Here is a 26,236-nt window from a genome sequence, read left to right as displayed (position 1 = left end):
TTTGAGATGCCTGCATGACTACCCAGATGAAAATGTCATATAAGTATAGTAGCTGGAAATACGGATCTGGGGCTGAGAAAGAAGTTAGGACTGGAGGTCTAGAATTAAAAGATTGTCAACATATGGGCAGTAATTTTTAAGCCTGGAAACTTGGAAGAAAGAAAAGAACATGCAATTCTGGAAACATAGTTATTTAAGGACCATGCCCTGAGCCTCAAGAGAGAAAAAGAATTTTAAGGAGGAGAAACAATTAACAAGTTTAAGGAGATAACCCCATTGGTTTCTACATTGGGCGACTGAGGAACCACTGGTGAGGTGTTTCTTTGTTGTTGTTGTTTTTTAAGAAGTGTTGCAACTGAAGTTAGATTACAGTGCCGTAATAATTTTAAGGTCAAGAAATAACGGTTATTCTTTGAGGAGGTTTGGCTACAAGAGAAGAAAAAAAAATAGGTTATTATTCGGGAGTAGGGACAAGATGAAAGCAGGAATACTTTTAGGATGGGGAGGCTTAAGAATGTTTAGAGCTGGGAGAACATTAGCCAATGGAAATGAATCTCATGATCTAATTGTTGGAAAAAGCCATGAACATATTAAAAGTTAACTAAGTTCAAGGCAGTAATAGGAGAGGTGCCCCTCAGCCTCAGGTTAGCAAGTTCTAAGAATTATATAAGGAGCAAATGATATATGATAACATGGGGAAATATACTTGAAAATAGGCTGCCAGAGACAGGAGTGGGACGGAAATTAAAGGGAAATGTGATGACCTAATCAAGACCTGCCTCTTCCGCGGGAGGGTCCTGCTGTGGAGTTGGATGAACCATTGGTCTAAGCCAACATAAGGCTTCTTCTATTTTTATTTTCTTCTGGAGATGGGAAAGCATTGTGATATGTGGCAATTACGGTAGCTTCGGAACAATTGCAGACTCATTAAAGTAGCCCTAAGTATTAGAATTTGTTTGCTTTATTTTGCTGTTTTATGCAGGGTAAAAAATATAGTTGAGTGGTACTTGTTGACAGGTGCTTTGCCTGCCTTGTCATCCTCGACCTCTACAATCGGTGCCTGTTTTTGTCCTCCGTGTTCCCGCTCTTGTCTCACCTTGCCCCAGATGATGGTCCAATGGATGCTTGTCATTGTTGATGACTGGGAAAACTGTAAAATCCACCAATCTCGGGTGTGTGTGTGTTTCAAAACCTAAGTTTGCTGTAACTGTTACTCCAGACAAAGCACCAGCTACCACATGATTGTCGTAAATGCTATTTTCTACTTGTCTTTTCCAAGAAATGAATTAGTTAATAGTTGATTGTCTCTGGAATTTTGGGTGTGGTTACTCTTTAATGCTGTTGACTTTTCGTGAGCTTTTGGACAACAGAAGCCAGCTCAGGGATTCTCTTTCCCACACGACACGCAGGCGCTGGGTACTTGGATGATGTCACCCTGGCAAGCGCTCGTCCTGGGCCTGGGGTCCCTGCAACTTGGGTAGAGACCTGCACCTGTCCTGTGGGATATGGAGGGCAGTTTTGTGAGTCGTGCCTCTCGGGGTACAGAAGAGAAACTCCGAGCCTCGGGCCGTACAGTCCATGTGTGCTCTGTACCTGCAATGGACACAGTGAGACCTGCGACCCTGAGACAGGTAAGCAGATGCCCTTTGGGGGCTGTTAGGCCTGAGTTCTCTTTGGCAGGTGGGGAGGAAACGCTCATTGTCTTACCGGCCTGGGGTCTCCCCTCTGCTCTCCAAACAGGGGTCTGTCACTGCAGAGATAACACAGCCGGCCCCCACTGTGAGAAGTGCAGTGACGGATACTACGGGGACTCGACCGCAGGCACCTCCTCTGATTGCCAGCCCTGCCCGTGCCCTGGGGGCTCCAGCTGCGCGGTGGTCCCGAAGACACAGGAGGTGGTGTGCACCAACTGCCCTACGGGCACCACCGGTGAGTCCGCCCTGCCCGTCGGCTTGCAGGGCCCTGTCCTTTAAAGACACCTGGGGAAGACAAGCTTTGGGGGTGTCCACAATTTTGTTTATTTGTTCATTTGTTTGGCTTAATGGTTGCACTCTTCCTAGTAGGCCAGGTGTTATAGAAAAAACAGGTTTATTACAGATTTATAAAATGCATATCAGGCACTTTTAATGCGAACATAGTTATGGCCTGGTACTTGCCTGCTCCATGAATCCCCACAGCCCTGTGAGGTGGGTTCTGCTCTCATCCCCCGCTTCCAGCTAAGAAAACAGGCACAGAGACCTGAAGGCTCATCATGGGAGGAGCTAGAATTTCAACCCAGGCATCCTGGCCCCAAAGATGACAACCACTACGACACACTCCTGTTCATGAGACAAGAGCCAAAGCTTGGCTTTTGGTCTGTGGGGCTGTTACCCTGGGCTTCTTGATGTAGAGTGGTCATTTAAAAATCTGTTTACATTCTTTCTCTAAATAGTTCTTTCAGAGTATCAGAGCCCATCCCATGTAGTTGGGAAAATGTGCTCGTTTTTCTGTAGCTTTGGAGGGGCCAGTGTTTCCCTTCTCTGAGTTTCTTTCTTTTTGATAAGAACATAGACGAGATCTTTCCTGGCTCTTCAAGGAGCTGCCCGCCTGGGCCGGCTGAGCAAGGAGCTGCGGCTCACTGGTGACTGTCTGCGTTTTTCCTCAACTTCAGCCTCCATTAGTGGGGAGGTTCTGGCCGGGCTTCTGATACAGCCTTTGACTCCATCACCAAACTTTTGTTCCAGAGATGTTGCCACAGAGCATAAAAATAAGTGAAAAAAAACCAAAACAAAACAAAAACACTGAGCTAGGAATCTGTATCTCTTGTGTTTCATCAAAACATTCTTTATTCATTGGGCAACATCCAAACACGCCATCACCCTTCCACTGACCCCTCCCGAGCACAAGGGCATTGCAACAAAGAGATTCGATCATTTGCTTAAGATAGTTGAGAAAATAAGGAAAGGACATTGGTGTCGAATTTTATATTTCTGACTCTTTCCTGCCTTTTTTAAAAACAGTCTCACAGGTTTCCTTCTACCTCTCTTCTCTTGGGTCTCCTTCAGTCACTTCTGATTCTCAACCTAGGGCTCTCACGTGAACTTGATATTCTGCCTGCAGGTGAGCCCGTCTTTAGGGCTCAAATCCTGTCTGTGCTACAGCTGCCAAATCTCTCTCTCCAGCCCTGACCTCCCTCTCTCGAGCACCATCGCCAGTCGGGTGGTGGGCCAGAAGCCGTCCGCATGCCCCTCCTCATCCAGCCTTCATCTGCCTCCACCCAACAAAACCTGCACGCACCACAACAGACGGCAGCCTCCCTGGGCAGAGTATTCATTCCAAGCCTCCCTCTCTGTAGGATCCTCATGGTTTGGTGACCTTAACCCAGGTTCTCAGCTCCTCCTGGCAGGCGACCTTCTCCAAACAGTTCTTTCTAGTCAAGGTAGAAACTGTTAGGTTCTGTTAACTGCTCCCTCCACCCACCCGCTATGTCTCAGTTACTTGGAGCCTGCTGACCGCCCACTCCCACCCCCCAGGTTACCATCCCAGATGCTACTCCCACCTGTGGTCGCCTACACTCTGCCCACACTTCTGTAGATAGTATCTCTACTAAATGCTCTTCAAGTCTTGCTAACTTAAATGTGCCGATTCTCTTCTGCCATGATCTTGATTCAGGTGGTAAAGGAATCTCAAATTTAAGCAAATCCAAGCTAAATCTTTGGTTTCCTCTTTTTCCTCAGCCCTCTTCCATCCCCAGTCTCGTTCATCTCGGTAAGAATACTACCGTCTACCTAGTTGCTCAGTCTGAACCTTGGCATCGCCTTGATTCTTTTCTCTTTCATTTCCCAGAAGTAGTCAGCCAGCAACGGTGACCGGCTCTACCTCAAATCTGACCCCTTGTCATTCCTTCTGCTGCCACCATCCTGGCCCGGACCACTGTCCTGTCTCCCTGCCTCGCCGAGTAATGGGTTTAGCACAGTGGACAGAGCCCTAAGTTTTGGCTCGTGTGTCCCTTACTGTCTTTCGGCCGTTTGGTTGTGGGCAAGTTACTTAACCTCTCTCTCTGCTCCCTGAGCTATGATAGAAGTGAGTGGCAGACGGCCCTCTCAAATGGTCAGAGTCTGCGCTAGTTGACACTGCTCATGTAGAATTAGCCCTTTATCTTTTTAATAGAATGATCCTCCTCACCGTACAGTATAGGAGGGTCATGGTATCAAGAGTCACTTTTCATCTTTCTTAATATCAACAAAAACAAATATATATGAATGTGCCGTCCCTTGGAACTGGAGAGGTTAGGAACCGTGGGCCTGCCTCACAAAGCCCTTTCAGTGTGTGATTTCAGGGAATCCTCAGAACAATTGATGTGAAGCAGGCAAATCAGGTGCTGCTTTCCAATGAGGGAATAGAGATGTGCCTAAGGGCACCCTGCTGGTTGGCCCAGGGCCAGGACCGCAGCCCAGGTCCTCTGCCCTCCTAGGCTGGTGCCCGTCCACTGCACCACGTCACCTCCCAACTGACGGTTGCTCTCAACTGTCTGACCAGTGGTCAGCTGTGAGCAGACTCTGTAGCCAGCGGCACCAGAAGTATCTAAGGCCTTCCTTTTGTAACATCGGATTGTCTCGTGCCCAGGTAAAAGGTGCGAGCTCTGTGACGACGGCTACTTTGGAGACCCCCTGGGGAGACATGGCCCTGTGCGGCTCTGCCGCCTGTGCCAGTGCAACGACAACATCGATCCCAACGCAGTTGGGAATTGTAACCGCCTGACGGGAGAGTGCCTGAAGTGCATCTACAACACCGCCGGCTTCTACTGTGACCGGTGCAAGGACGGATTTTTTGGAAATCCGCTGAATTCCAACCCAGGAGACAAATGCAAAGGTGATCAGCCACCAGCCAGACTGTCACCATTATACTCACTCTGAGAACGTCATTGTATGGTCTCTTTAAATATTTACAGTTGTTTGGTCTAAAGCAGCACTCACTGCTCAATGAAAAAGAGGCGAAGCACTAATGTCATCTAAATTTTTCTAGTAGAGACATGAAAATGAAGGGAAACAGGTGAAATTAGTTTTACTAATACATTTTATTTAACCTACTAGAGCTAACCTATTGTCATTTCAACAAGTACCCAGTTATTCATTATTGAGATGTATGTCCCCCCCCCCCCCCCCCCCCCACACACACCAGGTCTTCAGAGTCTGGTGTGCTTCTCACCTCTTCCGCACATCTCAGCTCAGAGCAGCTACATTTCGAGTGCTCAATAGCGACAGGAGACCAGTGGCTACTTACCGTATTGGACAGCACAGGCCTGAAGAGTCTGTTTGAGTTGCTTGTATTTTAGTATTTCTCTCGGGTGATGAGCCCCTTTCGCTGTCTCTGTCTGCCCCCCTTAGCCTGCAACTGCAACCCCTACGGGACCCTGCGCCAGCAGGGCACCTGCAGCCCTGTCACTGGGCAGTGCGAATGTCTGCCTCACGTCAACGGCCGCGACTGTGGCGCTTGCGACCCCGGGTTCTACAACCTGCACAGCGGGAAAGGCTGTGAGAGGTGAGCTGTCGGGTGCCTTTAGTAGAAGTAACCGTTGCTTTTTTTATGTAAGAGATGCACATTTATGAGTTATCATGGGCTTGACTTTGTTCAGGAATTACGTGGCGCCTAATAGAGGCGAGACACCGGTGGAGGCAGTACCAGAGACTTGTAACTAAGCTAATGGGAGAAAGAGTGGAGCCCAGTGGCCCTGGCTGTGTTAGAGTCACCTGACAACATTGTTTGTTTTTCACGCATGGACTACAAGGTCTTTTTGGAGATGCTTAGAGTCAGACCTTCCCGAGTGGCAGGTGGGCGGCTCTGGTCTTCAAAGTCCCTGGTCAGTGCCTCTGTGGTGCCACGTCGGAGACCGAGGCAGTGGGTCTAGCCGTGGAATAATAGTGTTTCTGTGCAAGGTTAGAAAAAGAGGTTGCGAATAGAACTGAAAAATTACTTCACCCTCAGGGGCCCAGGGGCCCTTAATGTTGTTTTATGTTACAAATTACATCAGTCCTATGATGAAAGGGGGAAAAAAGTTTGCTTACATTCTGTTTTCCTTACTTGTCACGTGTTCCTTTCAGGTGTGACTGCCACGCTTTGGGCTCCACCAATGGCCAGTGCGACATCCGCACCGGCCAGTGCGAGTGCCAGCCTGGCATCGCCGGTCAGCACTGCGAGCGCTGCGAGGTCAACCACTTCGGGTTCGGACCGGAAGGCTGCAAACGTAAGGGGTGTTGCTGGCAGAGAGCCCTAAAGCCCTCCTAACTCCGGGTGGAGCCATGGAGAGTCCCAGCCTGCCACACGGCTCCCGGCCAGGGCTGATCTATCATAGCGACGCTTCGTTAGATGGATATTACCCTTTTCTAAAACTCCAGGGATTGAGAGCTTCCCTGGTTTCTTGGCAACCTCCTTATTTATGTCTTCTTTTACAGCATTCCTGATTCTTCCTCCTGCCAATCTTTTATTTTTCCGAAGGAAGATCTCTCTTTGATTACCTAGCTTTCCTACTGTGCTTAATAAAACTTTTTATTGACCACATTCTTAGCACAGATAGAGAAACAGGGAGAGATTCCGCTCAGAACATGCTCGTTGACTTGCTGGCCGCAGTTGCCGCTTGCTTCCCACCCTTGGGGCGCTTTTGGTGCGGTTACATGTAAACAGCTGCTTCTCCTTGGCACAAACACTTGCCTGGAATTAGGCCTCACAACAGCTTGGGGTTTTGCTTTCTGAATTCCTTCATTTCTCCTGTGGAACATAGCATAAGTCGTTGATTCAGTTCAGAGAACAAAGTGAATGAGCAAACTATAAAATAATACAAAATAAACATCAGCACTTGGGTTTTCTAGTTCCTTAGTAAGAGAAATAATACTAAACAGCAGAGAGATGAATTTTCAACCTGCACGAGAAGGGCACTGACTCGTTTAATAGACTACTTTCTATAATTATTAGAAACATGACATCCACCCCCCTCCAAAGGATCACATTTTACTTTAAAATTTACTTTTGCTGGAAAAATACCTGTATTCTCAGCTATCGAGACTTAAGCATTAAATTTCTTATCCATCAGCCTGTTTTTTTTTTTTTTTAAGTCTGCTTATAAAGATGGTGCAATGAGCTTAGTGACAGTCTGAGTTCAAAGAAGATGCACTCTTCCTTCTTTTCCTTATTATGTCCTCGTTCCCCTTCATTCTGCAGCCTGTGACTGTCATCCTGAGGGCTCTCTTTCACTTCAGTGCAAAGACGATGGTCGCTGTGAATGCCGAGAGGGCTTCGTGGGAAACCGCTGTGACCAATGTGAAGAGAACTATTTCTACAATCGGTCTTGGCCTGGCTGCCAGGAATGTCCGGCGTGTTACCGGCTGGTGAAGGATAAGGTGAGCTGTCAACAGTGCGCGCATTCACTCATTTGCAGTGCGGACTTTGAATGGCCTCTCCCTGAGCCCCACGCCCTGGAGAAATCATGGTGGACAAGGTAGACACTGTCCCCGTTCCCAAAGTCGCGTGTTGAGGTGCCCGTCAGAGAGCCGGTGGGAATATCAGGGCAGTGATCTAAAATGTAAGCGCGAGGTCAGAACTGGCGAATCCTCCGCACGTAGTGTTTAAAGTCAAATGAAGTAGAGCCCAGAGAATGTCGTGAATATTGTAATAAGTATGTATGGGGCCAGGTGGGTGCTGGAAATTAGCAGGGGAACCACTTTGTAAAGTTCACGATTGTCCCACCACTGTGCTGTGCCTCTGAAACTGACACAAAATAATATTGAATGTAAACTCTAACAGAAAGACAAAATTGAAAAATAGAAGTAAAAGTGAAGTCAATGGACTGGGCTTGCCATTTTTTTCTTTTGAAGCCAGAGAAGTAAAGAAAGCCTACCCCTGCTGTCTGTGTACAAGGAGACGTGTGTGGAGTGTCTAGTCCTGCATTTCAGAGAGCGCCTCTGAGTACCATTCCTGCAGGGAGGGCGATTGAGCTCCCGTGTGTCTTACCTTTTCCTTTTCTTCCTTCGTTGTGTTTAGGTTGCTGATCATCGGGTGAAGCTTCAGGAATTAGAGAATCTCATAGCAAACCTCGGGGCTGGGGGTGAAGTGGTGACAGACCAAGCCTTTGAGGATCGCCTGAAGGAAGCAGAGAAAGAGGTGACGGAGCTGCTTCGCGAGGCCCAGGATGCCAAAGGTGCGTGGGACGCTGCCGTGGTAGCCTCCTGGAGGCACGCCAGTCTTAGAGATTGCTCCTAAGTCAGGGTGGGTTGGTACGGTTTTATAAAAGTCGTTCTCGATTTTTCCAACTATATCTGTAGGCTATGAATTAGTTTTTAAACAATATGTGAAAATACAAGAATCTGTCAACTTCATGTTTTGAGATATAGTAAACATATGAAATTCTCCCATAAAAATAGTAGTAGATGGTAAAATTCCAACTGTTTTATGAGTTTTTTCGAAGTGTTCCAAGGAGTTTTTAAAAATCATTGAAGGTGTGCATTATTTTAAGGAGAAAATTTTAACGTTGGTTTTCTATCATTCTTGCAAGTTAGAATTTATTTTAGGCACTGCTTTATTTCCTTAGAAAGGACTCTTGTAAGGAAAATTGGTGGTCTTCAGCTACTGAATGTATAACACTTAGTATTTACAAAAGTAAAGATTAGAAATTAGGACCTACTTACGAAATTTTCTGTTTAACACATAGCAAGCAAATGTGCTAGTATATATAAAAGTATATATTTTCTATATCACGTGCATATTTAACATCATTTGCAGCTTGGTAGATCAGTCCTGTCTGATGAGACAGAGGATAGGCAGAAAGGGTTTGACTTCAGATTTAGAAAACAGTTTATTTTAAGATATTTTATTGACTTTAAAAGAAACAGTGTTGCAACTTCAAAAGTAAAGAAATGTTATTTTAAACAATTGACTTGCTTTTTTTTTAAATCCCTTTAGATTTTTATTTTGATTTCTTAACTCTCTGAATGAAGCTTTCCCCTGAATTTGGACAAGCCCTTTCCTACATCTGTTGAGCGCCCATAGTGTGCCAGGCATTGTGCTAAAAGTGGCGAGGAAAAGATGAATGAGACATTGTTCCTTCTGTCGAGGTGCTCACCATGTGGCTGAGGTCACTTTGATTCAGGGCTTTCCATCACTGAAGCACAGCGTCCCCAGACACTCTGTGTAAATGTGTGCTAACATTAGTACACACTTGGACCACATGGTGGACTTCCCTGCTGACTGTATGGATATGTATCCACTTGGAGTCTGAGAAGTCTCCCTGTTAAAATACAAGTCAACAAAAACTAGACATACTCCTGATTTCTTGTTGTAAATATCTCCAATATCTAGAATTTTGATTTATAAAATTATCAACACAGAGAAGGAAGTAATTGGGTACATCTACTCTTGGCCAACTTAATTTTTATGTGAGAATCCAGAATTTGTCCTATGAGGTAGATTTTTAAAAATTGAAATATAAAGGAAGATGGCAATACGTGTCTACTCTAGGTGTTTTTGTTTTGATTGTAACATTTTAAGTAGTAAGCATACATTACAAAGAGTTAAATGTTTCCTGTTCTATATAAACAAATGTGGTGTTTTGGGATATTCACTCCCCAGCAACAATATTTGACACGTGTTTTGTTATTAACAACAAAGTCGCCTCTGTTCTGCCACATGCACTGAAGAATTGAATGTGGGGTTGTCATTCCGAAGTGCGGATCAGCCCGCCTGCGGGATGGGGTGCGCGTGGGGCTCTGGTGCCAGCACCACCCGCACGTGTGAGTCATCGGGGCAGGAAGGGGAGGTCACCCAGCGCTGCCCCTCACCTGAGGTCCTTGGCTCAGTGCAGCCCAGCTACGTCTAGCTCCGTTCGGCCACAATGACTCGCTACTTTCCTCTGCCAAGCAGGTGATCCTCCTGGACACAGGCTCTGCTAGGACATGGCCATCATATTCCTCTTGAGCTACCTGAACAGTGGGGAGCGTAGCGGACAGCCGCTTCTGATAGCTTTGGGAGCACCGTAGTGAGGCGGGGGTTAAAATCTGCTCCCACTGAGACCTTATTCATGGAATTCCTGGCTGACCTTCCTACTTGGGTTCAAACTAGCCAAAAATAAAAATATCTTTGTAGTGATTTATCTTTTCGGACTATCCCGAAGTAGTCATTTGTAGTTCCGACATGTGTTTATTCTTCAGCTTTAAAGGGAGATTATATGGTGCCATTGGGTCTTGTAGTTAGAGACATGGAATTGGAAGGCATTTGAAAGGATTTTACCAGTTAGGATATCTATTCTCTTTTCAGATTCTTTGTTTCTCTGAAGAACTGTCCACAGAGATTGATAGCTGTTACATTCTTGAAGGTCTAGCAGGGGTGTCCAACCTTTTGGTGTCTCTGGGTCACACTGAAAGAAGAGGAGTTGTCTTGGGCAACACGTTAAATACATTGCAACATGTAATCACAAAAAAAATCTCATAATGCTTTAAGTCAATGTACGATTTTGTGTCGGGCCGCATCCACAGCCGTCCTGGGCTGCATGCAACCCGCGGGCCGCGGGTCGGACGCCCCTGGAAAGGGAAAGGGCTTCCATAACTTCATGGGCTGCTTATGCCTCCGAAATTAAATGATCTCCTGCGACTTCAGCTTGTTTTTATCTTTTGTATTTTCTTTAAAATCTTTAGCTTATCCAAGACTTGTTTAAGTAGTCATCTAAGTAGGGCTGCTGGGTGGAGTTAGGCAAACAGTTTGCAGTACACCAACTTTGCGCATGGATTTCATTGGCCCTGCTTACAAGTTGCCGTCTTCCAAACCTGTAAATTTTCTTTGTTGATCTTAACTTTGACCTCTCGTATTTTTTACATTCCTTGGAAAATCTAGATGCCAACACTGAGCATCATGCTGAAAATAAGAACTAGTCAGTTTTGAATAGGGCTTACCTATTAGTTTTCATATATTAATATAACTTCATGGTGTGAGAATTTTCATAATGACAGAATTATATTTGTATGGGCTTATATTTATCTTTTGATCTATCAGGACCCAGGTATGAGGCTTAAGTTGAATGGGCTGAATTAATAAAGAACAATTTGAAGAACTCTTCAAAAGCAGAAATCAGTTTTCTGCACAGCCATGCCAGGGGGTAGGGAGTGACAGCAAGAGTCTATTTAGTTTAAAATACAAAATGAATTTAATTTGCCAAACGTCAACATCCGAACCTACTTGTTTCCTAGCTTAGAGAAATGGCTGGCTCCCAGGACTGCCAGTGCTCTTCACACTGTGTTTTTATGATGAATTCTGGCATGTGCTAGAATATGAAAATCCCTCCTTCAGCAGGCATTTCTTGGGAGTCTTCTCTATGCTGATCACTGTATGAAACTGGGGATACAGTAATGAATAAGAAAGACGAGCTCATCGTCACACGTGGGGCAGCACACAGCGTGACGCGTGTGACCGGGCACTGTGATGACTGGCCCACCCCCTCTGTTGATGGGCTTAGGGAAGACTTGTCAGGAAGATGCTGTGTTGGCTCACATTCCGTGTGAGGTGACATGCCCTCCCGCTTCGGGTAATTCATGCACCCCCTTCTGCATTGCCATTGCAGATGTAGACCAAAATTTGTTGGATCGCCTCCAGCGAGTGAATAACACCTTATCCAGCCAAATTAGCCGTTTACAGAATATCCGGAATACCATCGAAGAGACTGGAAACTTGGCTGAACAAGCACGTGCCCGGGTGGAAAGCACTGAGCAGTTGATTGAAATCGCGACCAGGGAACTTGAGAAAGCAAAGGTTGCCGTTGCCAATGTGGTGAGTGATCGGGACGCTCTGAGGTGGGTGTGCGAGTGGGGGTGGCACATTCCCTGGTAATTTGCAGGAGGTCTGTGGCCCCTTCAACTAAATTGACTCCTTGTGTCTTTTTATTTGTCTTCAAACTTGGAGCTAGAAAGCCACGTTGCTCATAGTATTCCTGCAGTTGTTATCAGGAACTGGATAAAAACCCAAAGGCATCTGGGTCCTTTCTCCAGCTTTGTTCTTTCTATGGCTCTAGGCAATTTTAGCTTCTTTTATCCCTTACTGAAAATAGAAGTACTAAACTACAGTTAAGGACGCTGATATTGAAGATCTCTGAAATTAAGAAGAGGCATTTTTTTTTCTAAATGACACTATAAGAAATTTAGTTTTGAGACTTGCTTTATTAAAATTAAATAATTCAGTCATTTAAAACTAGTGCTTTGTTTATTTCCTCTTCAGTCAATCACACAGCCAGAGTCTACGGGGGACCCAAACAACATGACCCTTCTGGCAGAAGAGGCTCGAAAGCTTGCTGAACGGTAGGTAATCTCCAGATCCCTGTGTAAAGGTTAAGTTACAGCTTTCCTGTGGTGTGACCACGTTCTCCCATCCTGTGCCCGCAAAACAAACCCTTTCCACATGGCTCATTCTTGCAAAGTTTGCTCTCTTGTCTGAAACATTATTAGCTATGTCTTTTCTTCTCTTTAATTTGAAATTAGAATATTTACTTTGAATGTTAGAGTATGATGGCTTCAAGGGAAATTATATTTGCACATCTGAAAAAAAAATATGACATTTCTAGAGGTTTAATTTTAAAACTTTAAAGTTCATCGATAACTAAGAAGCTCAGTAGAATTTAGTTATTTTAATTTTTTTTTAATTCTTTAATAAAAATGTTTGACTTTTCAGGTTTCAGTAGAAAACATTTACTAAGCCACAGCACATTTGAAAATCAGCCAAATGAAACAGACTATTTTATTCCTGATTTTTTAAAAAAAATTAAGTGTAATGTAATTTCTTAGGAAGACTTTAAATTACAGGGGGCATCAGGTTAAAAAAAATTATTAAAATATAATCGCTAGAATGGAAGCTTCGTGCAGGCAGGCATGTTTGTGTTTTATTCACAGCTGAAGTCCTAAATGCCTAAAACAATGTGTAGCCTACAGTGGGCACTTAGGAAGCGTTCGCTGAATGCACTGCGGAGCAGCCTGCCGGCCGCGTGGATGTGGAATGCTTAAAGAAGACTGATGCTGGAATTCCGGCCTCAGTGTCTAGGGCAGTTACATTGGCATCTTGCTTAAATGTGTGCTCTCTTTCTGTTACTTGTGGATGTGTGAGCTGTGCAACTTAGCTCATAGACCATTCATGGTTTCCTAGCCATGATTTTCTGATTACAAGAAGGCAGCAGAGAACATTATGGAAGGCTCCCAAGAAAATTTGGGTCTTGGAGCTCTGTTCATTTCAGTGTACTACATACTTGGATTTTGAAGGAAAGTTTACCATACCAAAAGAATGGCTACATATTGCAGTGCGATAATGTAATATGAGATTTTAGAGCTAAAAAATAAAAAAATGCCTAGTGGTTATGCAGCTGAAATTCATTATTTGGCTGGAGTGCCTGTTGATATGTTTCTTGCCATTTGGTGTCAAGTTGCTTTTCTTGGCCAGTCATTGGGTTTGCATGTAAGAAACCCAAATAGTCAAAGCTATTTCAAGACTATGTAGTAACTGAACCAGAGTAGTGATTAGATAGATTAGGTCTTAGATTTGTGTTTACGAGTAGATACATGATTTTTTGCTATCATACATATTTTTCTATATATAAATTACTCTTAATTACAAGTAAGTTTTTGAAGACATGTAAACATTTGCTCCTCTAAGTTTTACAGTGTTGATTTTCTTGGAAAATATTATGTTTCTCAAATTACAGAATACTATTTTTAACTCAGGCTCACTAAAATGATTACAAAATTCCAAATGTATAAGATTTTCTGATACTTATGGAAGTGCATATACGTTAGTATATGTACATATAATAATGTTAGCATTACCTAAGTTCTGCTTCTTTCCCTATTAGATGGTTCTGTTTCAAGGTTCATTTTTTCTTATATGTTATCCAGCCATAAACAAGAAGCTGATGACATTGTACGAGTGGCAAACACAGCCAGTGACACATCAACTGAGGCATATAATCTGCTTTTGAAGACCCTGGCAGGAGAAAATCAAACAGCACTGGAGATTGAAGAGCTTAACAGAAAGTGAGTGAAATTTCAAAGTGGCTTAGAGCCACTCAATTGTTCTTGTATATCACACCAGTTCCATGAAAAATTGAAATGCTGGTGAATTCAGGACATGTGTCCATGCAGTAAGATTTCTTTTGTTAATCATGCTTTTCAAATGGTTTCATAATTAGAGCAGGGGGTGGGGTGCGATGGACATTTTCTTTGATGCAATTGCTTGAACTGCAGAAAATGGGAACAAGACTAGCCATGATACTTAAAATTGCGTAAATGGAAACAGAAGAGACAAAGAGTAATAACAGAGAGAAAAGATACTTAAGCTGCAATACTTAAAGAGTGTCCAAAATGAGGAAAGTATAAGGTAAACCCTATGTTCTGAATAGATGAGGTGAAATGCAAATTTCAGCTATGTCAGTATTAAACAATAGCATTTTAATGTGGCATTTTCTTTGAGGTTTTGGAAATACTGTCCTAGTGATTTAAACTAAAATGAATCCAGTTAATATTAAGATGCCAAAAACAACTGAGTTTTTCACTAAAGCCCATCTCTTGTCCCGTAGGTATGAACAGGCGAAGAATATCTCGCAGGATCTAGAGAAGCAAGCTGCCCGGGTGCATGAGGAGGCCAAGAGGGCCGGTGACAAAGCTGTGGAGATCTATGCCAGCGTGGCCCAGCTGACACCCGTGGACTCGGAGGCCCTGGAGGTACGGGCTAGACACCCTGTCTGCACAGGGCTTTGGTTGTCACTGCTGTCACCCATCCACACCCTGCCCTTGCCCCCCAAGCCACAGACACACACACGCAGTTGGGCTAAGAGCTACTCTGCCCTGCAGCTGTAGGGCGCCTACCCTGGTTCCTACCTCCACATCCGCCTGCTGACAGTAAAGTTAAGTTCTGTTTTAGATATTTAATAGAACTGATTGGAGTAAAGAACCCTGTGAGTATAAGCATGAAACAGCAAAGACTACTTCAGTGATCTGAGTAGTCACTTTAAAATTTTTAATGTAAATCCAGATTATAATACATATGGATTAATGAAAGCAAAGTACACCTAGACCATTAATTTCCAGGCACTATCTGGTTGAGAAGGAGAGAGAAATAAAAGAGAACAGTTTAAATGAAAAACAAACAAACAAACAAACAAACAAAAACCCTATATTAGCATGCTCTGGGCCAGGTAAAACATTTTGGGATTGGTGGAAGTGTTTTATTTCATCTGTACTCTAATCATGAATCCTCATAGCAGACTCTGTAGAAGTAATTTTTTTATATAAACTTGAAGTTTATTAAAAGTTTTATTTCTTACATCTGAGGCATTGACTTGATTTTTATCATAAAGGTTTAGGTCTCCGTAGGCATGCACATACTGCATGATTCCACATACATGAAATTTGAGAATAGACAAAGCTAACTGGTGAGGATGAAAACCAGACAAGTGAACTGCATTAGTGGAAAGATGGAGGTGGAAATAGACTGGAAAGAGATACAAGGGAATTTCCTGGGGCGGAAGTATTCTTTATCTTGAAAAGGGTGTCGGTGACAGGTAAATATATTTGTCTAGATTCATCAAACTAATAGTTGTGCATTTCACCATGTGTAAAGTGTACCTCACTTTTTACAGTAAGGTCCATATCTTGACCAATGTTGTTCTTTTAAAAATACCTATTGAGTATTAAGTATTGTAGAATTACTAAGCCTATCTTTTCATCCATTGTTTGATCTTAAATGTAATGATCTCATTTGCTTTTCACAGAATGAGGCAAATAAAATAAAGAAGGAAGCCGAAGATCTGGACCGTCTGATTGACCAGAAATTAAAAGATTATGAGGACCTCAGAGACGACATGAGAGAGAAGGAATATGAAGTAAAGAAACTTCTGGAGAGCGGAAAGGTCGAACAGCAGGTTAGTTTGGTTGTCAGGCCGCTTCATTTCTCGGGGCAAAATTTGAAACTGTCCACGTGTTAGCTGCGCCTGTAATGCCGCCAGAGTTGCAGAGGCGGCAAACGCCAAGGCATGTGGGGGAGGGCGTTCTGCGTGGCGCCTGCGGGCCTCAGGGCGGTGGCCCAGAGGTGCCGGCTCAGTCAGGAGAGAGGCAGTTAACCTCGCCGGTTTGGCCTCTGACCTGCCGTGTGTTCGCAGACTGCCGACCAACTGCTAGCCCGAGCCGATGCTGCCAAGGCTCTTGCAGAAGAAGCTGCTAAAAGGGGAAGAAACACTTTACAAGAAGCCAATGACATTCTCAACAACCTGAAAGGTAGGAAAGGGTCAAATGAGGGTCCATTTGTATGCTTCCTCCACAAGGTCTAGTTCCTGTCTCCCTTTTCTAAAAAATTTTTATTGTCTTTTTTTCCATTACCATGTAGTCCCTTTACTCTCTAATCACATACAGTATGAAAGAATATACAGTCATTTGCCCCTTATCTGTGGGGCAGTACGTTCCAAGACCGCCAATGGATGCCTAAAACCATGGATAGTATACCTATCATAAAGTTTGATTATAAATTATGCACAGTAGCAGATTATCAATAATAACTAACAATAAAATAGAACATTATAGCAGTGTGCTATAATAAAAGGAATTAAATGCAGTCTCTCCCAAAATATCTTATTATAACATATAGATGTATGTTATAGAGCATGTATAGAGCATGCCACCTTAAAACTAATGAATTGTTTGTTTCTGGAATTTCCTATTTGATATTTTTGGACTATGGGTGACTGCTGATAATTGAAACTATGAAAGGCAAAACCACAGATAAGGGGGACTATTGTACGGTAATAAATCCCATATACCTGTCATCCAGCTTCAAGAGTTATACGATTTTTACTGCACTTGCTTCATCCCCCAATATCCACCTTACATTTTTAATGAAATATTTCCAAGAAAAATACCAGAGCTCATGTCATTTTACCCCTGCACACCTCAGTAGGAAAAAAAAGAAAAAGGAAATTTTCTTATGGTAGGATAATGTGCATAACCCTGATGTACCTATTAGCTGACCTCTATTGGTGAATTTACCTTTAAATTTTTTCTGCCAAATGCATTTCAATCTTTGTGTCTTTTTTTTATCACCCGGGTAAAAAGATGTTCTGAATTCACTGTGTAGCCCTGGACTTCTCTCTGATACAGCAGCCTCAGGTCCCATACACAGGGAAGCGTGAGAGGAAAATGGTTGGATGTGGCAGGGTCCTGGTGTCAGTGGGCTCCTGTTAGAAGCCCCAGGCCCCATCTTCCTGGGAATCCTTGGAGAAATTATCTACCTCTTTAATCCTCAGTTTTCTCACATGTAAAAATGATACAAGGCCTGCATCACAGACACACAGAGCTCTGAACTTAGCAGCGAACACATAGTGAACACAAGTAAATTGCAGCTTCTAATATTGGTCGAGGTGGTAGTGATGGCGCACTCAGAACTCTGCATGACAATAACCTTTCAGGTAAGAACTCGCTTTCCAGGATCAGGTGTTCATTCCTGTGAATCTGCTGTGTAGAACTATGCACTTTGTTTTTCTGAGATTTCAGTCCATGCTGCTGTTTCTCATTTTTCTCCCTAACTTTCATTGTTCATAACGTGAAGTCCAGTGGCAGCTCCCCGAAAGGTTCCCTTTGGGCTCGTTGAGAGCTTAGTTCAAATGCATTCCATGAACTTGTTTTAGACTTTGATAGACGAGTGAACGATAACAAGACTGCTGCAGAGGAAGCACTGAAGAGAATCCCGGCCATCAACCAGACCATAATTGAAGCCAACGAAAAGACGAGGGAGGCACAGCTGGCCCTGGGCAACGCAGCCGCGGACGCCACGGAGGCGAAGAACAAGGCCCACGAGGCAGAGAGGATCGCCAGCGCAGTCCAGAAGGTGTGCACTTGCCTCTCCTCAAAACAAAGGCTTTGCTCATGTATCTCTCCAGTCATTTTCTGGTTTCTTTCAGACCCCCAAGAGGCCTCGTAAATCTTTCCTTTGACTTCAGTACAATGATCTTAAAGCGACCTTGTTCCCGCCTCCCACCCCCCGCCCCTGGCATTAGAGCGGGTAACCACACTGACCAAGGAGGCAGAATTGATGAAAAGGGCCTTTGACTCTAAAATTTCTACTGTCTCAGCCACAGGGTCTGAGTGGTGAGGAGGTAGGTGGCTTCGGGAACCTCTGTAGAGCCGCCTTCTACAAAAAAATTAGATTCTTTTTAAATAAACGCAGTTCTTTGACTTGGACAGTTGAGATATTTTCTTCAGTCTTGTATAGAGTGCCAAGTCCAAATGACTTTCAGGCTGCTCATTCAAGCATATTGCTGTATCCAAGCCCACCTGTTTAGCATTCCTGTGGCTGCCATTGCTGGATTCTTCTATTCATTGTAAAGAATACTTTCTTTAGACTGGCTTTGTCCTACAGGCCAATCTATTTGTTTTATTGAAAGGAGAGATTGGTGCTGGTTCTAAAACTATGTATTTGAGAATTGCACATTTTTTTAAGTTTCTTTGGAACGATCAGTTTCAGATTGTATTGTATAAAATATTCATATTTCAGAATAATGGTCTTTTGTACATTATGACGAACTTCCAAGTAGAACAAGGCCAAGGCCAGCTTTGAATTTAAAATTCATCCAAGTGGGTCTAATCGATATGATGTGGTGGAAAATATACCCCATTTAAATGTTTAGCATTTGTCAGCTGTGTGACCACAGCTAAAAATGGGAGTAACAGAACATGAAAGGTTAAGGATTGAGAAGAGACAAAAATATATTATAACATAAATCAATATACAGTATAAACTACTGCCCTGTTCTATTGAGCCATTTGACAGATTAAGGAATGGGAAAGCTTTTTAAACCATTATTTATGTTGTGCCTAGAATGCCACCAGCACCAAGGCAGAAGCTGAAAGGACTTTTGCAGAAGTCACAGACCTGGACAATGAGGTGAACACTATGTTGAAACAACTCCAGGAAGCAGAAAAGGAGCTGAAGCGAAAACAAGATGATGCCGACCAAGATATGATGATGGCAGGGATGGTACGTGATGCTGATATACTTGCTCGTGGGCAGGAAGTGAAGGGTGTTTCATAAAAAAAAGAGTCTCTTTCGTACGGACTTCTGTTTCTCATTGTGTTTTTATAGTCAAGAACTAGGTTAGTAACTTACATAGAAGACAAAGAATTTGGACCTTCTGCCAGGTTGTTGCACAATTGTCCTGTTCCGAAGCTGCTCTCAGTTAAAATCGAAGCATTGTTTTGCACATCTGAGGTTTTAGGATATTTAAGAGTATGCGTTTATGTTTTTGAATGGGTAATTCACAGAGCATAGAAAGTCAAAAAGGAGCTTAGAAGGATGCAATGAAAAGTTCATTTCCTTCCTGCTCTTGTTCTCCCAGCAAACTTGCTCCCTAGGGACAAAGATCAGTTTCTTATGTAAAAAGACATTTTTGAAGCTGACAGCACGTACCAAATTTGCCCTGGCCAGTGTGGCTCAGTTGGGTGGGCATCATCCTGCAAAGCAAAAGGTTGCTGGTTCAGTCCCTGGTTAGGACACATGCTAAAAAACAGGTCCTTCACTACGGGTCATTTCTACCCGGGGGTGGGAAGGAGCAATACTAGCCAGTTAATGTAGGTTAAGAAGACTTAGGAAGTGATAACAGGAAGCATCCCTGTGCAAACACTCTATTTTATTATGCTTTTTTTTTCCTTGGATTGTCGACATTTCCGTACCAAGGTGTGGCTCAAGTGGAAATTCCCACATAGTAAAAATACGTATTTCTCGTATTAGCTGAGGGTCTGTGTATTTCATCAGTAATCTGGTTGTAGAGACATTCTTTTTAGAGCCTATTGAAAGAAGGAGAAGGCTGTGCTCTTCATAAGCTTCAAAAAAAGGTATAGACTCAATTCAAAGGGTGGAAAGAAGACCCATTTGTTTGCTTCTTTTGGTAATTAACTTCTAAGGGGCACGAAGCACCGCCACATACGCTATCCCACCTATGTTTCCATCGATCCCAGAAGGCCAGCATGGGGCCAGTGTGGTCTGAGTCCGTAACATGGTTTGTTTTGTTTTTTAGCAAAAGAGTGCAGGCTCTTGGCTGTTCCCGGACGAGGGGCGGCAGGGTCACCGCGGTCACGCTGTGCTCAGCAGGTCATAGCTGGGTCCTTCTGTGCACAGAAAGGCCTGTGAGGCTCAGTAGGAGTGTCTGGCTAGGACCTGCACAAAGATTAAGCATTGATTTGGGAAGGGTTTTACCCCTTGCTCTCTTTCTTTCTAAAATTTTGACATTGTTCCTGTCCAAAAATGTGGTGTTGCCTTGACCTCGAAACTAGGAAAAACAATAATGCGGCAGGGAGCTCGAAGCCGCTTGTTTGTGTCCTAGCTGGATTGATTTGTGAGAGCATCTGTGTTCTGATGTTTAGACACTTCCTCTTCCCCGGCCATCTCCTGTGACTCACGCACAAGTGTATTTATTCAGGTTTCATGGAATTTTCCCAAACATATTTACCTTGGGTTGATTTCTAAAATGTAAATTGTTTTGCCCCAGTGTGTGTGTTCTGTGTGTGTGCATGCATGCGGGCGGGCGTGTGCAGGTCAGGGACACAGTTATAAGAGTGCCATGCTGATGATAAATGTTTTCTGAGACTAGGACATTTCCTTTTTTTTTTTATTATTTTTTAAATCCTCTCCCAAGTGTATGTTTATTGATTTTAGACAGAGAGAAAGGGAGAGGGAGAGAAACAATTGATCAATGCCCCAACTGGGGATCGAACCTGCAGACTTCTGGTGTACAGGATGATGTTCTAACCAACTGAGCCACCTGAGCAGGGCTCAGAATAGGACATTTGTAAGTCCCTAAGAGTGTTCTGAAGGAGGTATTTTGGGCCTAAAATGTAGCTTTTATGCCCCTTCTTTAAAAATAACTTGTTTCTGCTTGGTGGATTTCATTATGAATATACCTCCATGAATCGTTGGTTGAGAATGAGAGAAAAGGAGATAATTTTGATCTTTCAAATATACACACAGTTAGTGTAGGCATAGTGAGTGCCTATTCGTGACTGTTTTATGAATTAAAAATTGCGACACCCCCAACATAAAGATATGACCCCCCCCCCAAAAAAAAGAAACCCTACAGTGAGAAACGGTGGTTTTATGAGTTACAAAGGGGGAAAGCATCTGAAACGTGCTGGCTCCCTGGGGAAGGAATATTTCAAGAAGATGGAAACACGCCGTCAGGACTCTGTGCGTCATTTGTGGCTCTCCTCCATGCAGGCCTCCCAGGCTGCTCAGGAAGCAGAGATCAATGCCAGGAAGGCCAAGAACTCCGTCACCAGCCTCCTCAACCTTGTTAATGACCTCCTAGAGCAGCTGGGTGAGTAGCCATAGAGTCATTTTAGGCCTCCTCCGAATTCTTTGCACTGCTCTTGGGATCTGATCTAGTTGGCTGAAAATAGATATTATATGTAAGGTGACTATTGTGTGAACTGAATCCTGACTTTAGGTCTTATCAATTCAGTGAGGATCTATGAGGCCCTTCCATGGAATCTGACCTCAGTATTGGAGTCTGACTGTGTGTGGTCCAGGGACTCACGAAATTTTGGAGACGGGCTGCCAGTAAAGAGCGGCTCGTTTCTGGTCGAGGTTTATGATGCAACTGAACAGTGATTGCTCTTAGCTCATCCTGCTGCCAGTGTCTTTAAAGGGTTTCAGCAATAGGATAAAAGAACACTTTACTGGTGATGACTTCACTGCCTGGAATTCTCTTTATTTGCCAATGAAAGGATCATCTGATGACTTGATTGATACTTATATGCTAAAAGAAAGAGAAGGCTTGATTTTTCAAGGAAACCCTCTTTTAATCCAATTTGATAGGGAGCAGAAGTCACTGTAAGACAGATGTACTTTACCACCATTAAAAAGTGGGAATACTTCAGTCAGTACAGACAGCTTTGTGGCTGGGCAGTGTCCATTCATTTCCTAGCCTTTGAAGTTTGGTCCGTGTCTCTTTTTTGGTGGGGAGAGAGGCAAGAAAAATAAATTATGTGCTAGCAGATGGTTTTTCAATGATAGCAAGCTATACAAGGTAGCTTTGTATGGCAGAAAGAGCTGGATTTTAAAGTTTGTCGGACTTGGGTTGGAATCTTTGCTTTGTTGTCTGTAAGCTGTGAGAACTTGGGCAGATTACTGAGCATCTGAGAATCACCTGTACAAGGCCATTGCCTTGTGAGAAATTTATCAAGTACGATGTGTGTCAAATGCTGATTTTTGTGCAGCTGTTTGCTTTCATTTGCTATGGAAGCAATTCATTTGAAAAGAACCTTTTTTCTTGCTCATTTTAAAGTGAAGCTTTCCCAAAATAATTTCAGCGTTATAACTCTGGCCATTTTCCATAGGAGGGCTCCTGGTAGTGTCTCACTCTCAAGAGCAGGACCTGACTTCCAGAATCAGCCAGCCCAGCTTCCCTGGAGTCTGAGTGTTGAAGGGCTCAGGGTTCTAGCTCACAAGTTTTTGTTTACATTATATGGCACTTAAGTGACACACAGATTACACCTATAAGCATGAAAAAGGCATTAAATGTCACCAGGTGACCTTCAAAACCACAAATGAGGTTTATAGTCTAGAATATGACAGCTGTGTATTTAGAAAACATTTCACAAAAACCATTTTCTCAGGAGAAAACAGCCAGCCCAGTAGTCATCCCTTGTTCTCGCCATTCCTGCTGGCTTAGGCCAGCGTCAGTTCTTGGTTTTGTTGCTTATGCCCATGAGCAAGAGGAACAATCCATGTCTGCAGGCTGCCTGGTCCTCGTGGCAGCTGTGGGCTTTATTCAAAGGTGAGTGGGTGTTTGTGGGGTGAACTCATAATCCTTGCTGAAGGATTTGAAAAATCGTTTTCTTCTGTGTCCTCTTTGACTCTACAGGGCAGCTAGACACAGTGGACTTGAACAAGCTCAATGAGATCGAAGGCACGCTGAACAAAGCCAAAGACGAAATGAAAGTCAGTGATCTAGACAGGAAAGTGTCTGACCTGGAGAACGAGGCCAGGAAGCAGGAGGCTGCCATCATGGACTACAACAGAGACATCGAGGAGATCATGAAGGACATCCGCAACCTGGAGGACATCAGGAAGACCTTGCCGTCTGGCTGCTTCAACACCCCATCCATCGAGAAGCCCTAGAGTCTTCCTTTGGGGCTGGGAGGCAGCCCTCCCCGCGGGGAGCCGTTGTGAGGCCCTACGGTGCCTTAACACAAAGATTACATTTTCAGACCCCCACTTCTCTGCTGCTCTCCACCACTGTCCTTTTGAACCAGGAAAAGTCACAAAGTTTAAAGAGAAGCAAAATTAAACATCGTGAATTGGGAACAAAGGGTTTTATCTAATAAAGTCTCTCTTCCACTAACGGCGCTCCCTTACCCACACTTCCCCTTCCGAGTCGCATAAGGACGTGGCCTCCTACGTCGTTGTTCAGTGGCGTAAGCACTTCGTGGGAACCATTGTATGCCGGGGCTGAGCAAGTAGCCCTCCCTTGCTCACCGATGCCAACAGAACCTCCTCAGTCTCAGTACTCTTGTTTCTATGAAGGAAAAAGTTTGGCTGCTCAGAGTGGCATTGTGATGGCCAGTATATCCAGTCTATAGCTAAAGAAAATGCATCTCCATCCCCTGCCCCTCCCCCTTTTAAGCAAAAGTAACTCAACATCCTGTGCCAAAGGTATCGGTCCTTTAGAATGTCAAGAGCCATCACCAGTTGTTTTAGCTACTTTGAGTATAGGACACTGAGCCATCCCCGGGTAAGGATGCAATTATTTATGACAGTCTCCAGGGGAATATGAGACTGCAGAAGTAGGCTGAACACTTTCTCCTATGTTAATAATTGACTAGGAGGATAAACTTTTTTCAGATCTTTGGGCAGCTGATCATTTAAATCTGGATGGGCAACTTGTACTTGCCAACAGACATCTTTTGGTATTCCTAGCAATGGAGTTTATGCAGAAGAATTAGGGATATGATAACCACTAAAGTTTTCTCTTCAAAACCTAATTCTTAGAGCTTTGTTAGTATGTTAGTATGGGAACTAGTGCTGTTACTTGGCAGAGAACAGCAGTTGGTCCCTAAGATCTTGGCAAACAGAACAAAAGAAAAACAAGCCCTAGTCTTTTCTAGCAAACGGATAAAACGTGGGTGCAACTCTAATTGTCAGGATCCCGTATGTCCATTTTTCTTCCATTGGGAAGGGATGAAACATTGGACCCTTGGCCTTAATTTTCTTCTGATGTCCCCGTCTTCGAGAATCCCTCAAAACACAGGGCTTGCCAAATCCAGGCGGCAAATACTTGCACTCAATAGTTCACACAGCTGCCGACACCATCTAGTTCCTGCACTTTGTGGTTTAGACCCACTCTGACCCTTCCCTCTTACGTGTCGAGGGAAGACCCTTTAGTGGAGTTTCCTAGTGGGCTTCTCAACTTTTGATCCTCAGCTCTGCAGTTTTCTTTTATGATCACAGTGTGACAATTCCCTGCCACACGACCCTTTCCTCCTACCAACCTGCCTTTGAGATTCATATATTGCCTTTAACACTATGCAACTTTGTACTTTGCGTAGCGGGGGAAAGAAACTATTATCTGACACACTGGTGCTATTAATTATTTCAAATTTATATTTTTGTGTGAATGTTTTTTTTTTTTGTTTGTTTATCATGATTATAGAGTAAGGAATTTATGTAAATATACTTCCTCCTCTTTCTAGAATGGCACTGTCTGTTCACTTCACTTTTCCTCTTCCCTGGCACAATGTGTCTGATCACCTCCTCCCCTCCCATCTGCAGTTCTTTGGATTGTACCTGGTCCCCATTGCTTTGTCCTTCGCCTTGTGTTTGCAGCGTGCCCTTTCTGTAACGTTAACATCAGCCTCTGTTCCTCCACACACAGCCCGTGTCAAGAGGAACCTAGACCCCTGTCCCATTGCAGTCCTGGTGTCCCTAACAACAGCACAGTGTCATTCTTCATGCCTGCTCCAGAGCAGGGACGCCAGGCCGCCGGGCATGGTGGAGTGAGGACATTGTGCAGAGGGGTATCTTCAACATCAGTGTGGCTCTAGCCAGGAGGGAGCTAGAAATGCCCTTTCTGCAGTGGTTTCGGCCGCAGGGGTCTATTTTATGAGAGATTGCGTAATTACTGAGAGTGCGTAGCATCAGGGATAGTGCTGCAGACAGAGCCGTGTAACTCAGTTCTGCCCCTTCCCATCTCCCCTTGCGCACCAGAGCTGACTTAATATGTTTTCACCTGTCGTACCCCGGAGCTTTCTCCTGCTTCTCTCAGGTCTCTTCGGCTAGCCCAGGAGGCATGGCTCGTTCTTGCCAAGTTGTCACATGAGTGTTTCCTAGCTAGTTCCTTTTGTCAAGTGGCCATTTCCTAACAGAGACATTGTGGTCAAGGTTACAGGAAAAGGACTGAAGAGAGACTGCTAGTGTAGTTTTTCATCTAGCCTATGGGTCAGGTTCACTCCGGTAAGTCTTAGTTAGGCCCCAGTGAAATTTTTAGAATTTGTTGGCTTTTTTTTTCTTTCTTTCTTTCTTTTTTTTTTTTTTCTTTTCTCCTCCATCTGTGTGGTATATTTTTAAACAGAATTTTATTTTTAAATAAAAGTTCTTTATAAGATGATACCTTGATTACACTCTTGCAATATAGCCATTGTTTTATTGTATGGTTCCAGTTATCTGTATTTTGCATTAATAGAATTGACAGGGTGGCTGCTGCGGACTGCTGGGTGTCACGGGACATATACAGCTGTCCCCTGGGACTTTATTTTTTAATTCCAACTGTGGCCCTTTGACACGTGCCTTCACTTTAGCTATTTGCCTTCATTTCTGCAGTCTTGCTCTCCAAGTTGGTGAATAAAATGCAACACTTGGCATTTTTTATGTTTAAAAAAACCAGTATTTTATTTATAATAAAATCTGAATATTTGTAACCCTCTATATTTGGTGTGGCTTGAGTACTGGGGACAGAAGATGTTTTAAAAGATATGATGAAGGTAAAGCTACTCAACGTTTTCTCTCGGCTACTTACTCTCCTGAGCACAATGCCGTGTGTATGTGTGTGTGTAATTTTGTTTTTCTTCTACCCTTCTCAGATTGGGATACTTTGATATAGCCCAGAGGTTGGCAAATATTTATTTGAGATTTTGCATGTTGTCCCAGGGGTGTCCAACCTTTTGGCATCTTTGGGCCACACTAGAAGAAGAGTTGTCTTAGGCCA

General features: G+C 43.7%; 1 protein-coding gene across 1 annotated transcript in view; it reads left to right on the top strand.

The window, feature by feature from the left end:
• The window catches only part of LAMC1 (laminin subunit gamma 1), a 106,438-nt gene extending 80,469 nt beyond the window's left edge, over nt 1-25,969 (top strand). Inside the window, exons 12-28 of the mRNA XM_054587681.1 lie at nt 1,410-1,631; nt 1,741-1,929; nt 4,606-4,851; nt 5,367-5,520; nt 6,081-6,223; nt 7,195-7,373; nt 8,014-8,170; nt 11,579-11,784; nt 12,229-12,308; nt 13,890-14,027; nt 14,570-14,714; nt 15,764-15,913; nt 16,151-16,265; nt 17,669-17,868; nt 18,859-19,017; nt 21,250-21,349; nt 22,898-25,969. Of these exons, the coding sequence (XP_054443656.1) occupies nt 1,410-1,631; nt 1,741-1,929; nt 4,606-4,851; nt 5,367-5,520; nt 6,081-6,223; nt 7,195-7,373; nt 8,014-8,170; nt 11,579-11,784; nt 12,229-12,308; nt 13,890-14,027; nt 14,570-14,714; nt 15,764-15,913; nt 16,151-16,265; nt 17,669-17,868; nt 18,859-19,017; nt 21,250-21,349; nt 22,898-23,154 (2,840 nt within the window). The 3' untranslated portion in view covers nt 23,155-25,969. The remainder of the gene's footprint in view (nt 1-1,409; nt 1,632-1,740; nt 1,930-4,605; nt 4,852-5,366; nt 5,521-6,080; nt 6,224-7,194; nt 7,374-8,013; nt 8,171-11,578; nt 11,785-12,228; nt 12,309-13,889; nt 14,028-14,569; nt 14,715-15,763; nt 15,914-16,150; nt 16,266-17,668; nt 17,869-18,858; nt 19,018-21,249; nt 21,350-22,897) is intronic.
• The last annotated feature ends 267 nt before the right edge of the window (nt 25,970-26,236 follow it).

This window comes from Pteronotus mesoamericanus, unplaced genomic scaffold (assembly GCF_021234165.1).
Source record: "Pteronotus mesoamericanus isolate MK-2021 breed Mesoamerican mustached bat unplaced genomic scaffold, CSHL_Meso_final scaffold_1186, whole genome shotgun sequence".
Taxonomy (NCBI): domain Eukaryota; kingdom Metazoa; phylum Chordata; class Mammalia; order Chiroptera; family Mormoopidae; genus Pteronotus; species Pteronotus mesoamericanus.
This window is presented reverse-complemented; position numbering and strand designations above follow the sequence as displayed.